The sequence below is a fragment of the Melozone crissalis genome, unplaced genomic scaffold (genome assembly GCF_028551555.1).
Source record: "Melozone crissalis strain CALT ecotype California unplaced genomic scaffold, PUWL_Pcris_2 ptg000004l_1, whole genome shotgun sequence".
Taxonomy (NCBI): Eukaryota; Metazoa; Chordata; class Aves; order Passeriformes; family Passerellidae; genus Melozone; species Melozone crissalis.
Genome location: NW_026535782.1, coordinates 8,160,349 through 8,179,418, shown reverse-complemented (window position 1 = coordinate 8,179,418; position 19,070 = coordinate 8,160,349). Strand labels below are relative to the sequence as shown.

The 19,070-nt window shown below is 34.6% G+C and overlaps 1 protein-coding gene across 1 annotated transcript in view; it reads right to left on the bottom strand.

Annotated features, from left to right (window-relative positions):
• TBC1D22A (TBC1 domain family member 22A) overlaps positions 1-19,070 on the bottom strand; it is a 139,530-nt gene that overhangs the window by 94,477 nt on the left and 25,983 nt on the right. Inside the window, exon 8 of the mRNA XM_054272937.1 lies at positions 14,515-14,629. Coding sequence (XP_054128912.1) covers positions 14,515-14,629 — 115 coding nt within the window. The remainder of the gene's footprint in view (positions 1-14,514; positions 14,630-19,070) is intronic.

The window sequence follows — 19,070 nt, the reverse complement described above, 5'->3', positions numbered from 1 at the left end:
ACTGCTGCACTAAGGCAGTGTTTTTCTAAGAAAATCAGGACATAATAGAGCATTTAAATGTAAATTCTTTCAGTAACAATTGCCTAATTAAATATGTATATTACCATATCAATATCTCCCATTGAAAAAGTCCTAGTTACATATTAATCTTGATAGAAATAGCTCTTGAGCTGTTAAGGATGAATCACCAAAGTAAAACCTTCCCTTTTCATTGTGGTACTGCAGTCACAAAAGTAAAATTAAAAAAAAACTTAATCATCTCATCAGTCCAAGCTTAGGTAAACATGACCTTACTGCATTTCAAATATTCCCTATAACCAGTCACATTCTCACATATATGATATATTGACAACTTGTCTATTTTAACATTGTTAATAATCTTACATTTGTTTTCAACTGATCTTCCACAAAATCCTTCAAATGCAATAGGAAGCAAGATGAATATCTTTATGCATCCGTGTAAGAATAGTGTTTCAAACTTTAATCATTATATTCTATTCATATGAATTCTCTAATTTGCTGCACATGGCGACTGTTACAATCTTGTGTGACCTGGCAAGGTAAATCATCTTGTCCAAAAACACTGTAAACTTGATCACATGGACTGGACATCTATGCTCATCAAAATTAATGTATGACCCTGCAAGTACTCTCAATTTGTTCTGTCACATGAGTGTAGATACTTCACATAATTTTCCTTTAATTCCAGGTTCTGTATGAAAGTAATCAGTAAATCATTCAGAGACTTCCTTTAGTGGGCCTACATTGCTTGCCTGTAAGATCTTTTCTACCCAGGTTTTTTCTAGGTCAGATTTTAATTATCTTTTTTCCTCCACACTAAATAATCCAGAATTTGTCTTTATTTAATAGTCATAAGCCACTACACATATATACACAAAACAGACCTGTTTTTAAGGATGGTAAACTTATTTGAAAAATGGAAACTCTCAGGTCACGTTGCAAATTAAACAAAAGACATCAGTTCCTCATAGGCTGCTGACTGAGATTACTGCTTCATGTGTCAGACAAGAGGAAGATTAAAAGTTCTTTGACCAAAACAGGGTACAAAGGAGAAATAAGTAAAACTGCTGGCATCAACATGTTTTTGACTCACAGAACTTGCATAATGCCAAATACAGGACTGAGAACCTCTTCCACACAGGGGAGAAATCAGCCAGTAAAGTGCAGTTTGAAATTAGAAGATCCTTGTGCAGGACATTATTATGAAATAGAAGCCATCAAAGCTTGTAAGATGGCAGCTCCTCTTAAAAATGGATTTCAGCAACAATGAATACAATGATCAGAACAAATTCTTCGCACAGTACTCGCTTCAAAAGGTTTGCTATTGTCAACCAAAACAGCCATCCAGGGAGAAGCTGTGCATGTGACACCAAATTAAGGGATTCATAATTAGCAACCAGTACGCCTGGTGAGCACAGGATGCTGATGAATATTTTCTTAGAATGCCACATAAGGGAATTCCCTGAGAAGTCCAAAAGGTGCTTGGAGAATAGGAAATGAAAGATTAAAGGTTGAACATGTCTCCCACATTGCATTTTTAATTAATTAGTTTGTGCTTTATCATTTAATTTTTTAAAGCATCAACTCACATACCCACAAATACACAAGGGACAAAACACCAAGTGTGGGACAAGAGCAAACTGTAGTGTGGTCAAAAAGGTTTAAACCAAACCTCAAGACTACAGGCCTTCACTGTGTTCAGGTATGGGATTGATTAGAGACTTATTTCAGAACTATCACCCTAGCACTGGAAAAGCCTTCAACGAGAATCCATAAATTAATGTAGTTTTGAAAAAGAACTATTTATTGGAGATGGAAAAAATAAACTGTACTAAAAGCTACAATGTATATAAAAGATAAAGAAACCAGTACATGTATCTGCATATGCAAGGGTGAACTTTACTGAAAATTAATACTTCTTTACTGAAAATATTTTAAAAAAAAAAGAAAAGTCAAAAAAAGAAATTGTATGGCATGTAATTACTTAATAATAGAAGGCTGGCAAGGAGAACTCTTTTTAACAATTTCATAAACAGCAATATGTTTAACACATTTCCTGGATAACTTAAAAAGCTCAAAGGTTCAACTCTAACTTGGGTAAATATAAAAGCAGTACAAATTATCCAAGAACTTGTATGTGAATATAAAAACTCTGAAATGCAATTTTTTCTGTGACTGAAAACTGAAAAATTTGCCACTGCCACATAAGCTCATCAACCATTTACATATGCCCATACCTCTGTGTAAGTATAACTTCACTCACCCATGAAGCAATTTTTATTTTAACCCATTAATGTCATTTGAATGGCATAACAAAATAAGTTCACAAAGAAAAATGGATGGCAGAGGAAACAACTGTCCCTCAGTGACAACATCCCCACACGTCTCTGACTGTGGAAGTTTGCTGCAACCCACACTGTGCAATATCCAATTTTCAATCGGATATATATCAATTTTCTTAACCAAAATTACATGCTTCCATGTTTTGTAATCTCCCACATCATTCACAGCTAATAAGAAATCCACCTACCAGATTTCTTGCCTTATTTACAACAGAAATTAGGTGGCATCTGTTATTTCTGCCTTTTAGCACAAACTGCAGATACTGAATTTGAAAAGAATGCACTCTGCAGGAAAAACTACTTCTTCTATTGTTTAACTGCTGAATGCATTCCTTAACTACCTTAATCTGCTGTGACTTACACTTTCCTAATGAAACTGCTACATATGCTTCTGAGGCAAAAAAGCCACAAGGCTTGCTCTTTTCATAAATTTCAAACATATTCTTACTGATTGTATAGGTATTTATTGTCAAGATAAAGAAATAATCAAACCTCTAGGAAAAAAAAAAGCCTGCTCTGTCTGTTCAAAAATAATAGTATGATCTCTAATTTTCTTCAACAATGTTATTGCAAGAAAGGTAGTTCTTCTTAAATTTCAGTCATATCACCGTAAATTTCTGTCATAATTAATTAAAGATGGAACACAAAAGGAATTCACAAATGTTCTTGATGAGAACACAATTGATAAGCCAATTTTTTTTAAGTACTGGGATTTGTCAAAGTGAATGTCCCATAAAAGTACAAAGTATTTTCTGCTTCTATGAAATAATGCAATGAAAGCCTACAGAAGAAAAACTGTTTTGCAAGAAATTTTTTCTCCCCTTTTTTCGTTATTGTGCTCAAGTACATAGTTTTTCACTTCTTCTTTAAAAAACTTTTTCCACAGCTTAAAGTAAAAATTTAAAATATCATATTTCTCAAATAAGAAACCAGCAAAATATCCCCATGCTAATGAAAAACCCAATGACTTCAATTACTATTATTAAAAAAGGTTTGCATTTAAATTACAAGCAAAGCCAACTCAAATTGAAGTTTCAGCACACAAACTTATCTGTATTGGTTTGACATCTATAAATTATTAACTAACCATGTATCTCATTGAAAATAAGAAAAAAAATTTGCTTACAGTTCTTTTTAAAGCACTGATCCACCAAATTTGAAAATCTTTTCTTAGATCTTCAGCTCCTACTGATCTGTGCAACAGGATTGGAATGTTACACTTCTGGCATTTGTAAAGCATGTTGTCATTGCTTAAGCATTGCTCGCTCTCTTTTAGCTTTTTTTCCCACAAGTTACTTCATAATAAACACACAAAGCTGTGATATTTGGATGTCAAAAGCCGCTTTTAATGGCATAAAAGCCATTAAAGTAATTTCCCAGTCTGTTGGAAAGCATTCTTGAGAAGTCTTAGATCTGGAAGTTTAAGCACTTCTGTGCCGCTTCAGTAAAAAGAGATGATCACTAATTATAACTGTATGGAGACCATGGGGAGAGGAGAAATAGAAATGCAGAAGCCAAAACTAAAATATGCTGCTCCCTTTGGAATACATGTCTCTCCCATAGCTATATTTATTGCAATTAACTTCCTTCTTCATAATTCTTCCATTTTTATACCTGAAGAAATTTTTTGGCTTCTCTTCAATTTTAGATTACTGCTTCTACCAGTATTCAAGATTTTTTTCTATGTATTCCCATGACCCAACATTTCCAGTCTGTAGTTTCGAACAGAACACCCTTCACTAATGTCTCATTACTTTCTCATAGTATGAGTCTATTAGTTTAATTGCCTTCAAAAAGGAGACAATACAAACCACAAAATGTATTTCAAACTTGAAAAATGCACTGTTTTTTACATTAGTATTCATATTATAAAATAATCTCATTTTTAAAATACTGGGAGAGTGCACTAAGCATCATGAAATAGCACATCTTCTTTAGACAGATACATCTGAAAATTTAGAGTTACACATATAGATGCAAAACAAACTTTAAAAGCAGGTCATTTAAACCCACATCATCCTATGCAGTAAAAGAGGACTTTCATTGACAGATTTGTTTTAATATATAAATGGGGAGCTAAAAATCTTTTTTCTCAAGTTCTTTTTAGTATACATCAGAGAAGAAAAAAAAAAGCAAACTTGAATGATACAAAAAGTGATTTTAAAGACAAATTTGAGTTAGCTGAAAACATCAAACACTTCAAATCAATAGTTAGTCTAGACCTGACTTATTTATTCTGATTACTTACAACAGAAGTTTGAGTAGTCCCTTTTGACCTAAGAATTTTTTTTATGAATTCAGATTTCTTCTATACATTCTTGTAGCAAAGATTGAAATGGACACCTCTTATTTTGCCCATAAAACAGGATTTGGAAAGTTTCCTCACAAGAAATATCTAAGCAAAAACTCCACACGATCTCCTGCTATGAGGTGGCATTTTATAGGCTCCATCAGATCTCTTTCAGACTTTTTGCCTCTTTGATCAACTTCTAGGCACTGATATGATTGAAGAAAATTTTATTAGTAACTTTCAAGTTCCTACTTAGCTTTTCCTCTGAAGTGTAAAAACTATGAAAGTCATCTCAAAGCTGGGCTTTACAAAGGCTTGAACTCCCCAGTAACTTTTCAAAAAAGTATTCCCTTTAAATCACAGCTTTACTACAAGAAATAAATGGAGGGTAGGCCATACACCGTAGCATACTGATCAGTATTCTCAAGATACACTTCTTTGCTATGACATGGAAGCAGGCAATAAATATTTAAAACAAACAAACAAATCAAAATAAAGGCTAACCCAAAACACTGAATTCCACCTGCAGATGCCTCCACTCACAAGAATGGGGAGAGCAGTACAACAAATAACAAGAAGCTATACATTTAAGGAACTATAATCCAATTATTTTTGCTCTAACATTAATAAGAAAACTTTGTAATGCTAAGAAGAGTAGGAAGATGATTGTAATCTCACATCTACAGATGTAGTCAAAAACATTTTTATGAAATGACAATTGCCAATTTTTCCATTCCCAAGTTATGCCACCAAAGATGAAAATTTTCATTTAATTCCCTACTTCACAGGACAGCCAGTCATATGCATTTTTAAGAAAAGAACATTTAATTTAAACTGTGGTACACTGAAGCTATTAGTACCAGTCATCAAAAATCATTAGGTCTGAAAAATCCTCTGTCCAACACTGATTTTAATCTTTGAGAAAGTAAGGGTTTGCTGCTCTTTAAGCTGTGCTCCACAGCCAACCTTTCTTAATCAATTTAGAAACATTTTTTTAAAGCTTGTAAGTCATAACACAAATCAAAAATGCACCAGCTGTTGCTACACTTTCAATGAAAATAGGATAATTAGGTACGAGTCTCTTTTGAAACATTTATTTATGTAGGGTAAAGTGACAGGTTTCAGACTTGGAGCACAGCAACTTCATATGCAGATGCTATTCTGAAAAAAAAGTTTTATAGATTATCCTTTTTTGAAGATCACTCAAAAAATTAAAAAATTTGAAAGACTAATAGACCTTAAAATTTCCGGTGTTAAGGGAGGTTGGGGTTTTTTTCTTCCTTGTTTTAAACAGACACTCATAAGAGACTATGAGCAATTAATATCATTACTCAAAATACTGATTTTCCCTCACATAGAAAGCTAAAAATAACAGGCAATTAAGCAGTTGGATATACTTGAGATAATCCTAATGTCTCTTTTTCACTTCTGACAGCTATTATTAACAACAGCCAGAGAATTCTAACTTTAATTAGGCTTACTCCACTGCAAATAGATAGAAGCCTTTTTTAAAATCATCCACAAAAACAATTTTAGTTGAATTACATTAATTTTTTCCTGAAAGACAGTGAAGCTGAGGTACATCCTACTTTGTCAACTAATATATCCTGATGATTTAAGTATCCAGGACTATTACTACTCTAATCTGTAATCAAACTGAAGAAGATATTTTATCACAACCCATACTTTATTCAAGCTAGAATATGTGCCACTTCATAAGAACAAGAATTTTCATTTTACAGTTTGTTTGGTTAACTGAACAAATTTTCAAGGAATTAATTTTGTTTCAGTGGAGGTAATGAAGATTTACTACAATGGAGTTACTTTCTCCATTGCATCAATATGATATGACTTTAAACATTTGATTACTAAGAACTACAAATGTACTTAAAAAAAAAAAGGCAAAATTATAGAAAATGTGACAAAAAGTCTACATATGAAAAGCAAAGGAAGGGGATAAAGCCCAAGTCTACTGGATGGAACGCATCCAACATTTCAGATGAACTATGCTAATTAGCTCAGAAATCTAACAGTATATTAGAGAGAAGAACTGATTTTGTAAAACTGCACTGTCTATAGTAAATCAAGGTCATTCAAGACAGTACTAGGAAGCAAAATAATAGAAAAGCATGTTGCCATATCCCATATCTGTCTATGATCCCTGCTAAGCAAAAAGTAAGTGTAATTCACAAATCCCTATCATGAGCATGTGTTATCACACAGCTAAAGCAGTCTCAGTGCTACCTGGCACTAAACACACCTTTGCTTCTCCCTTCTTCCCTGACATGCTCTTATCCCCCACATCAGCACTCATATTCTTCTCTCATTCTCAAGATGAGCGCAGAAAGTTAAATAGTTCAGTTTATCATGGGTGTAGTTTCCAGCCAGTTTAACTGTGCCCAAGGAAAGCCAATGTGGACCAAACAGAGAAGACAGAAATGTACAGTTTGGGTTGGAAAAGAAAAAGCAAAGCCACTTATTTTGACAGCAGAAAGCCCTGCTTCAGCTGTGCCATATAAGTACACAGCAAGCAAACCCTTTTCTGACCAACTAAAACTAATCTGGAAATACTCAAATATGTGACTCCAGTGTGAAGTTTAAGGAACAGAGAAATGAAGCTACAACAGGCAGGGTACACTGATCTCTTGAAAGAACAAAAGGGAGCTGGAAGATTCTACAGCACATAAGAACCCATCCACACTGTCCCAAGCCCTCACAGGGAATCAAATACATTAATGAGTAAAACATATGCAGCAATATACTACTACCCAACTACACTACACAGTTACTTGTAGATCTACAGTCAGCTGCTCATTGTTGACACTTTCTCTCAAAGTTACTATGTTCTAAAATATGCCAAAATTAAGTTGGTGCAATTAGTCAAAATTCCACTAACTAAAGAAGTAAATCACCTCATTTTATCAAAGCCTATAGAGAGCAGATGTAGACTTTTTGCCAACAGATCCACTCATACAGTTAATACTAAATGCTACCACAAACTTCCAGTAGGTTAAGCAACCAGAGAAAAACAGTAGGGAATAAATCTACCATTTGCAAGTCCCACACAAACTGTGTATCTGAGTAAAGCTTAACTATGTTCATTAGGATTTGTATACTATTGTAACTATATTGAAACGTATTCCTTAAATTTAATAGTTTTATAACTCTAAGCCAGAACAAAATGCCCACTACAGAATGAGTCCACTGCAGCTAAAAAAGTAATATTACAAGAAGTCATGCTAAACGATAAAGATTAATTTGTCCAGGTAAATAACTAAAATAAAGATTCAAACACAAAAGGATCAAAAGATAAATAGGAATTTACAGTTCACCGGTTCCTATCAATCAGTTCTCTCCATTATACAAGTTCTGCCAACATATTTGCCCTTCTTCATGTTCCCTTATTCCCTAATCCCTTACAAACTAAGTATGAGATGTCCTCTTAATATTATCCCTGTTTTCCTTAGTTCTGTTTGGAAAGTCTCCAAACACCTTGCTTTATGAACCAGCCCTAGACAGAACAGTAGATCATGGCAAGCACTGCTAGCTGGCAAACAATTCAAAGAATTCAGTATTAGTTATTTTCACATGGATTCTCCTACTTGTTTAAAGTGAATAAAAGGATGTAAAATAGTAAGGTTTCTTTACCCAATTAGGCCTGAAAAACAACATTATATATTAATAAAGACAATTGCTCAGAGATTGTGAATAATTCATTTGTTCTTAAGTGAGACATACATAAAAACAAATTAACAATTTAAAAGTATAATCTGTCCAAGTGCTTCAAATGCATGCTTTTTAAAGCACTAAAATTCAGGTCTATATTTTTATTGTCTTTGTTTCCAGGTAATTCACCTGAAGGAACTTGGAAATTTTTTCAAAAATCATAACTCAAAAAAATTTAAATCAATGGAAAAGATTTCTAACTGCTTTCCCACTGCAGTCAAAATCAGTCCTGCTCCACAGCACAGAAGTAACCAAGTCCTCTGTGTGTGGGCTCAACAAAGGTTTGTGCTTACTTCTGGACCTTTCCCATGGTGCAAAGCAGGAGTCATCAATTTGTAAAACCAAACTCAAGTACTGCCTACCTTACTCATTACAGGTCTCTCTCTCTTCACTACCCTGCAGCAAGTACAAAATACTTTCACTGACAACAGATTGGCCCAGCAATAGGAGGAGAATGGGGCAACATATTCCTAGAAATTGAAAAGGTGAACAGTGGATATCTCAAAGCCAGCTAAGATAATGCTGAACAACTTCTATACCATGTTACAGCTATAAATATGTATGTACACATATATATGTAATCCAGGTGTACATATACTAAGTGTTCAATAATATATGAAAGCAAAGAGTGCAGCAAAGAAAACTGATGGAAAGTAAAAGATTCAGGTCACTGAGTGGCCTGTGTGTATTGCAGCTTTTTCAGAGGAATGCTTCTGATGTTTTCTGGACTTACATAGAAGGTGTAATTGGCTTTTCAGTACTTTTAAGTCTTGAATTCAACAGTTCTGTGTAAAATTTCTTCATTGTTTGCTCACCAAAATCCCACAGATAACAATACACCATTTAATTATCAAAGAATGTTTCATGGAATATTGCTCATGTTTGTGATAACTTGAGTAAACTTTCCTGATGTCATTAGTATTACTATAAAATTATGGAAAGATTAAGAAAGAGCACTGAAACGTACTTTTGTATATGGAAACTAGATTACTAGCAATTTGTATTAAGGAGATAAAAAATCAATGTGATTAAATGGAACTTGTGCTATGGAATTTTCATTTGACAGAAAAGTGATTTTAATTATTTTGAATAGTTTTTCATAACATTTTACAAGGGTTTAAAAAAACACTTATTTTCTTAATACTTTCACAACTTGTAGGAAAACATTAAAATATAAATTATACTTCATGTCCATGCTTTTATGCAAATTCATTTTGTGTTTCATAAATCATTTCAGGAAATGTGTAAATAAAAACATTTTAACACAATATTGTGCAAAACCTTTTATTTATTTAAGCAAAGAAAAGCTGAAAACAGTAGAAGTTTATTACAAAGTTTAATGACAAAATTAAAAGAGAAGTTGAAGAGCCTACTACAATTGCAAGTAAAACCTTTGCAACTCTCTCAAACTGAAGAAATCTCTTATATTCCTGAATGTCAGTCCTGGGAAGTCTTCCAGAATTTCTCTGCTGATAAATCAGAAGATGGAGAAACTTGAAGGCCCTGGGAGAAGAAGAAGCATCCAGTTAATCCAGTTATAACTCTTTGTTCTATTTTATAAAAACAATTTGTCATCCTTCATTTTCAGTCAGTCTCTTCTAAATAACTACCAATATGTTACATCTTTTCTGCCTTCTTTCCTCAAAACTTCAATGTACAAGTCTTATTCATAATTCCGCAAGGACTAGTGAATTGGTGGAACTGAATAATAAAGGTCTAAATATTTAGACAGCAGGATAAATTATCTCAAATTAATTTATACACTGTAGCAATCAAGGCTTCAGCTTGGTCTTTTAAAGCAAACAATGCATGTTGAACAAAATTTTACCTTATAACCCTGTAAGTATGAAGAAAAGCAGTTCCCTAAATTCAGTGGGTTAATATCCTCTGCTCTCTGGCTTGCTTTCTCATCATTCAGAAATTCAGTTTTATGTACATTCCAAACAGATCTATTAATTCTGCAAAAATTACAACTCTCCTGAAAAAAAAAAATTCTGCTTAACTAACAAATTTACATATTTTATAAACAAACACTGAGGAATTACCTCAGATAGAGCCATGATAAAATGCTCCAAAACTGTACTCCAATTATACAATGAAAATACCCATTTTTGATACAGTATTCAAACTGTGGGGGAAAAAAACACCTAAATTAATAGTTTTAAATACAATTATTCACTGTTGAAAAGGGCAAACAGAAGACAAAAGTGAAACTGCATACCAGTCACAAGGGCAGGAAGACTTCCTGTAACATATGAGGGCGAATAGAAAAAGCACTAAACAAGGGAGTTATAGACAGATGAAGGCATTTTCAGGACCAAAGAACATTTCTTCACTCAAAGGAAAAGTAGTCTGGGAATAAATCCTATCCCATTTCTAGGATTTGGGCCTAGATTAATTATCCCATAAAATCATAGCAGTATCAATTCAAAAAACACTAGGCAACAGAAGTTTCATTTAATGCCACCTACAAAAGGATTTAAGATGACAAGAAATAATACTTACAAGGGTAAGATCTCTCTTCTTGAAGTTTTCAGTTCATGAGTTCTTGTAAGCATCATCAACTTGTCTCAGGCTTCTCTATTTCAAGAAGATTGCAGACAATATCTCAATCGCCATTCCAGTCTTCAGCAGCCTCATTTTTCTTGTCATTCTTTATTTGGCATAAAATGACCAAGTGCTACAATGGTGTTCATTTCCTGCCTTGACTTCCTACTGACTGCTAATTTTCCCTTGAGCCAGTACTCCTAGGCATCTTAAAATTATTTCGTACAGCTATTCCACTCAGCAACAATCTGACATACATCCTTATCATGGGGTACTTCTCTGAAACTTTCATGTCTCTGGATGGTGAATAAATCCAGGTCCTCTTTGTGGTTTCAGATACACACACAAGCCCAGAGAACGATGATGTACTGGAATGTCAGATAAAGTGAAGTGTAGGTGAGCCAGAGACCACAAGTAACTGCACAGCACAACTTAACACTAGGAAACAATGCAGCTCTACAGGAACGCAGGGCAAGAGGAAGGTGTACAAAGAGCACAACCGTGGCAAATTGGAATAAATAGGACTTGCAATCCAGTGCAAAATCTCCTTGTCCACATTAAGTCTACAAACAGTGAGCAGTCACATGGTATATCTTATCTCATTAACAAAAACCCCTCTGGTGCATCTGCAGGGATGAGATTCATTTTGACACAAACTAATATGCTACAAACACAGAGGGCTTTCAGGAAAACTGCCCTGACAGTAATTAGCATTTGTTCTGACAGCACATGTTACAACACTACTATGTCATGCAGGAGGTTAGAAGTAAGCCCAGAATACTTTTCTTGCAACTCCACTGTTTGTATTTCTAAAGAGACTGTTATAGTAAGACAAAATAAGATTAAATACCTTCAGCATTTTTCATGAGGATGAAAATTTTTTTTAAATGTTCAGAATAACACACACACAACCATCTGGTATAAGAAACCGAAGGTTTAAAATCATCCTCCTCCTAATTTTGACCAGAAAAATCAAACCTGAAACTACTGTATTCCAGTAGGGGCCAGTATCTACCCCATCTGAAATTTTCTTTAATTATGGTTTTCCCTCTCCTGGCTTCATTTGACAATTACGTTTCATCTTGCTGAAAATGTTACAGCACTCTGGTTTTATTGCAAACTGGAAACTAATGAGACATCACCAGATTACACCTTCATCATACTGGTGGAAAGTTTGAAAGAATGTCCTGAACATTTAGCACACCCAATTCCTATATTAAATAACTCAATATAGTCTGGATGTGTGAATCTATGTGCTAAAATTAGGTACCTCAATCTATACTAAACCACCAAAACATCTATGACTTCAGCACTTGTATACACACCCAAAAATCTACTTTATGGCATTTGGATTTCAATGAGAAGTAAATTAGCATTTTCATCTGTGTCATTTTTATCTTCAGAAGTTCCTTAACAACACTTTTCCAGTTTGCTGATGTCTTTAGCAAAGCAAAAAGACTCCCATCACTAGAATAGCTATGTCACACACTTGTTATGCAAGATTAAGGATTAATTAAGGGCTCTCTCAGTTGTCCTAAAGCTCAACTAAACATCATGGCTTTCCTCCCACCAAAATATCTGACAAAACTGCAAATGTTTTGTCAATTACCAGGATGTACCATCAGATGACCTACTCAGCACAGATTTATTATTAATGGCATTCTCAATCATAATAATTTATTATTAATATTCAATAATTCTTTAGGACTTTTTTAACTACAGAAAGAAAATAAAAGTATTCTTACTTTCAACTGTATAAATTAGGATCCAAGTGACTTAGAATTGCAGCAAAAAAGTTTCAGTTAAATTAAGAAAATACAAAAATCCATAATGAAAAGATTGCAATAAATAAAGCTGTTTAATGTACAAACCAATATTAGAAAGTTTCAAATCAAAAAGCTATTTAAAGAGAAATCTTTGAAAGTTTTTGTATGTCTCTGGGGGAAATAACTGCTGTTAGCACTTAGCCATGACCACCATTATACTGAAAGAAAAACAAACCTTGATTTTGCTTTTTTTCTTATGATATCGATACTAGTTTTTAAATGAGCTTTCAGAATACAGTTTTCTGAGCTTCATACATTTCCCCCAACTATCTTTTAAGGTTGAACATTTTTACATTTTGTCTTTCTTCACCAAACACTCACAGGAACAGCTATGCTCTCCAATATGACAATCCTGACAAAGTGGCAAATACATTAACAATCACGAGTCTCCAAATGTAGGTTGGTGGTAAAGACAAACTTATTTACCATATTAATTAAATGGCCTATTTAACATGGAATATCAATTTCCTAATCACATCTCATTTGAACTTCTTATTTCAATTAGCAACCCTAAAGTCTACTGGAGACCCTACTGTTCTAGGATCATTAAGAACATTTTCATGATCTGTCAAATGAGAGAGTAAAAGGCAGAAACTGCAAATACTCTCAGGAGTAGGCCTCTACCCTGCTTAGGAGATGATTAGGGAGAAAGCAGCAGTAGTTCTCATTAGTTGCTTAGCAATGAAACATCCTCCTATGAAACAAGAAATGAACAAAGCAACAGAGGTGTTGCCATGCAAATGAGTAAATGGATAGTCTATCATCCACTCAAGGATAAACTGTCCTTCATTAAAACTAATCAATCTGGATTAATACACCTATGGATAGCTGGCACAGACAAGGTAGGAAGAATCCACTGCAGGTAGCCCCACTGAAGTAGCCAGACAATACATTGCTCAAGTTCACATATACAACACTTAAATTCTCACTGTACGTGTGTATGATAAACACAAGTACAAAGAAAACAATTTCAATTCAAACCAGATTAACATTATCATTTTTACTGTTAAACCTTACCTTTTATACCCATAGTTATACCCAAGTTACTAATGACTTATTGTTAATAGTCAGTCATTCTCATAATGCTTATAACAACTTAAATACAAACCTGTACATTTAAGATTTAACCCATGTCTAAGTTGTTTATTTTTTCAAAAGTATGTTCACACATAAAGCAAAAATCTCAGCACAAATGGAGTTGTTGACACTACCATTGTTACCAATGCTGTAAGCCTCAGAAGAGCAGAGTTCTTAACCAGAGAAATTTGATTACTGTTGTCTTACTTTTCAGACCTTAATTCCAGGATGCCATTATTTCAGTCACAGATGCAGTTTAATAGGTTCCCTTGATTTCAATTTCCCCACAACTGATTTTAAAATATCCATGTTTCATGTGTTACTTTTTTTTGGTTTAGTGTGTTTTTTTTCCTGCAGGGTAAGCATTTTTTCTTTTGTTGCTGTTGTATGGTTCACATGTAGAACATAAAGTTTTCCAAAATAGCATGATTGAGAAGAGAAAATAAAACAGTGAAGACTTCTTAAGCAGAAATCAAGATGGCTCCTGAACTTCACTGACTACTCAAAATCTGGTTGCTTCTCAGTATGTATTTAAAGCAATACAGATTTGTAATTACAAACATTTATGACAAAATTCATGTATCAAATTATGCTTTGATTAGCTCATCCAAACTGTTAGATTAAAATAAAAATGATGTTTCAAAACCAATACTAATTCATAATTCAGTATTAAGACAAATCTTACCTATGTATTCACAAACGAAGACTACAAAAAAAGGAGTAACAAGGTCATTTATGCCCTGAACATATCCACTGGCTGGATGACGTATTGCCCAGATAAACAAAATTCTTTCAAAGATCTGAAAAAGAGTTAAAGAAACCAGGAATTTAATTTAACAAGTGATAAGCACATTTTAAACATGACACTTGTAAATTATCATAACATCACAGAATCACAGAATATCCTGAGTTGAAAAGGACCCATCAGGACCACCAAGTCCAACTCCTGGCCCTGTACAGGACACCTCAGGAATCACTCAATGTGCCTGAGAGCATTGGCCAAACACTTTTCGAACTCTGTCAGGCTGGTGCCGTGACCATTTCCCTGGGGAGCCTGTTCCAGGGTTCAGCCACTCTTGGAGTGAAAAGCCTGTTCCTGATATCCAACCTAAACCTCCCCAGCTCAGCTTTGTGCCATTTCTTTGAGTCTTGTCACTGGTCCTGAGAGTGAAGAGATTGCTACCTGCCCATCTGCCTCCCCTCATGAGGATGTTGAAAATATCCTTGTAGATAAACTTCGTATCATGGAGTTAAGTACCATAAAACCATGCATACAAAAGCATAAATGAACACTGGTATTCATAACCAACTCCCAATACCAGGTAAGCTTCTCAGTTCTTCAAAAGGAAGCATTTTCAAGGTATTAGCACATGTTAGAACCAGCCTAGCGTATAATTCAGTTAGAGTAGTTAATACAAAGTGGCTCTTTTTCACTGGAGCTTTTCCAGTAATACAAAATTCCTCTTTTCTCAAGGGAAAGAAATATGAAATTATCTTCCCATAATTTTTCATCTCTTTGAAAGAAGTATTCTACTAAATACTCTATTTAGCCGTAAGTAACAGAAAGAAGGACTTGATATAGTTTAGATTTTTTTAATAACATGCCCATAAAAAGAGATTCCACGAAAGTTAAGCTTGCCTAATACTCCAGTGGGGGGTTTTACACTCCAGGCATCTGCATACTAGTCAATGAAAAACCTGAAACAATCAGGAAATGTAGAAATAAGGCAACTGCCTGCCGTATCACAGAACTTCAGCCTCTCAACTCCATAAACTGAAGCTTAGGTATCTGTAACTGAAGTTTAGGATCTGCAAAAGCTCATGAGGCCAAACTACATCTCAGTGTGAGAAGAGAAGAGAGCACAGAAATCAGAGAACTTTTTTCTGACTCCATTTAGGTCTGTGACAGACTGTATCTTGGCTCAATTATTTGCTTCTGAAGATATTATGTGCCTTTGAAAGACAGCAAATAAGCAGCAGAGTCAAAGCTGCTACATGCTTTGTCCTAACTACAGCCATGCAATCAGGGATATATAATCTTCTGCAACAAAAGAATATTTGCTCATTCATGAGAGCACAAACTATATTGCTCTTCAGATCTGGCCTCAATAATAAAAGGAGGAGACATTTTGGAAGGAACCAAAGGATTCTGTGGTTTGCCTCATCTCCAGAAGTCAATGAACGCTCAGGCTTCAAGAAAGCCAGTGAAGGACCTGCCCTGAAAGGATGAAATAGGTGGAGGAAGTTTATTTCTGAAGTCAGGATTATTCATATTCAATCTCACTTTAAGTTTTTTTTAGATTAATAAGCTGACTGTTTTAATTCAATTTTAAATAAAGACTCATTCTTTAGTTTAAAAATCCTCTTGGAGTTGTTTTTAAGTAAGGAAAGGTCTTAGCATAAAGGACTCACATCCTGGTGCTTGAAATTCCCATCACAGGCTTCCACATAAGTTACCTGAAGCTGAAAAATATTTGCATTTTTTGCTTTGAAAACAAGTCTCAATATCAACATCTATCCTTCTCCTACAGGCATTCTTTCAGGAGTCAACTGTCCTCCAGGTTTTGTGTTTCCCTGGCTGAAAATTCACAGAACAGGGGAGACAGTCAACAACAGTAAGTACGAAAAGTTTTAGTGGGCACTGAAAAACAAATTTTAAGACAGCTCACATCTGATCCATTACAACCCCAACTGAGATTCAGTTTTTGTGCAGTGTGATTTCAGAGATTAGGCAAAAAGGGAAGTATTCATTAGCAAATTCTCCATAGAAGCCTCTTGTTTCCATTAGCCAAGATGCTTATTCCTTTAGCTACAAATTCTTGGTACTAGTTCTGTCACCTCATGCATTTTAACAAGAGCTGCATATTAAACCAAAAAAAAAAAAAAAAAACAAAACACCAACCTCTGCCCCTTAGGCAATAGCCAGTGGTGTTTCACTGTCTATCAATAGCTGTTTCACTGTCTATCAATAGCTGTATAAAGATTTTACACTCAGCCATTTACAACATGCTTTTACATTTCATGTAATCATACCCTGATGAAATTACAGCTGTTTATGTAATATTTTTAGTATTACTGGAAAACTGCCAATCTAGCAAGGTTAGTTAGCTCACAGCTACCCTGCTGCTTCTGTCCATTGCCACTTCTACTTTCAGCAACAGTAGTTTCTCAGTATTATGAGAGTTATCATTCTGTGTTTCACTTCTGAAAAAGGACTTGTTTAACATACTGCAAATATGAACAACTTTCTCAAAAAACAAGTATCAGAATGAGCTGACTAGAGAAATCTATTAAAGTAGCAATTGCAGAATGTAGAATAGGTTATGCACTAGGCTAAATAAAAAATTCATGGTGTGATGGGCCTACAAAATATGCACAGTCAACAACCAACCAAATTCAGTAAGAACAATCAATCAAAATACCCACTGCAGAAACTATAAACATGGTGTTTTTTCATGAAGGCCTGTCTGAAGTCAAACAATTCACAAATTTGTACCAACAACCTTTCATTTCCTCAGAACCTGACAAGATACAGTTTGCACTGCAAATTGAGAAGCCTACGCATTTTAAAATGTTTTTTAAATCCAGGTATGAGGGGGTGGTGCTTGCCTTTGTTTGGGGTGGCGGGGGGACGGGGCAGGGGGGGTGTTATATTTTTGAGCAGGAAGCAGCACTTAGTGATGGCACATCAGCTTTAATATCCCCAAATACTTCCAATGAGAAATTCTGAAATACACACTGAATAGCATTTTCAGTTTCCTATCCATTTTCATAAAGTTTCATTTATTGTTTTGAATCAATAAAAATGAGCACTGAAAACTTGAACAGCAGGCTGGTTTAAGTTTCTATACAACACTCATGATTGTATTCAAATAGGACTCATTAAAAAGGTCACTTTCCCAAAAGGATCCCTTCTTGATTTCCAAACCAGCAACAAAAACTGGAATTATTTTTCTGCTATGAGCCACTACATCTCATGAGATGTCATTACCAATCTATTATTCTCTTTTGAATTTGATTCTCATTCATAATTACAGCAATAATTATATTCATATACATAAAGAAAAGAATCCATCAGCTTAAATGAAGGTTTGAATTACTTGTGGGTTTTCCCACCTCAGAGGAACTTCAAAACCTCCAAAGCCTTAATTCAAAAGCTTTTGAAAATTTGCTTTTTGTTTTCTAAGTAGAGGAGGGAAAGGAAAAAAAAGAGAGGGAGGACAAAATTTAAACTATTTTAAATTGTGCAGTTTTCTTGAAATTATTATGCATAATATGCAAGCATAGATTGGAAGTACACAGCCATGTGCTTTCCATTTCAACAAAATACAGTTACAGTAAGAAAAGATAATAAATTAGACCAGTCTCTTAGCTACTTATTATTTAGTTGTAACAAAATTGATTAGTCTTTAAAATAACTTGACCGCACTATATGAAAGATCACCTCCCACTCTTTCGTTCTCCTTTTCCAGGGACACTACTAAGTCATTTTTAGTCCTTTAAATCCTTGCTCCAACACTGCCTTCTCCTCACCCAGGATCCATTCAACTCCCATAAAAAAGAAACACTTTAAACTGATTTTAAAAGAAACACATAATAACTAGTTATTTCAGCACATCAGATTCAAAATATCTTTTTCTAAACTGCAACATTTTATTACAGAAACCAAACTCTGAGATCAGATAAGAAATTAAACCAGCCTTATTAACTCTAATTAAAAGCTCTCTGGCAACAGAGACTGATAGCACCAAGAAGAGCAAAAATCTTGGAACAGCAGCATTTGAAAATTTAAGTCAGGAGATTGTGAGGTTTATACATGGGTTGTCTTTCTGAAGCTTTAAGCAGTGCTTTTGACCAGCTCTGTCAACTACAGTCTCTGCATCTCATTCTATGGGAGATTCTTCCCAGTAGTGGTATCATTATCCTAAATCATTGCAGCATCAGAAGTATGTACAAAACTCACCATAACATCCACAGCAATGGTTTTGCACATAGTGTTATCCTTTAAAACCTGTCTTTGACCTTCACTCTGATTCCCCTCTCCTCTTTATAACCCTCAGAGTCTCACCTTAAAAAGGTGGGAGTGACTGTTGCTCACCAGAGACCAGCATCATCTTCTCTCTCTCTAGTAAAATCAGCTCTGGGAACAACACATCCTATCTGCAAGAGCCCTTGGGAGGAGGGAAACATCCCTGTGGGGCTGAGGGATTTAATGGTGCTATGGTAGGTCTCCAGAAACTC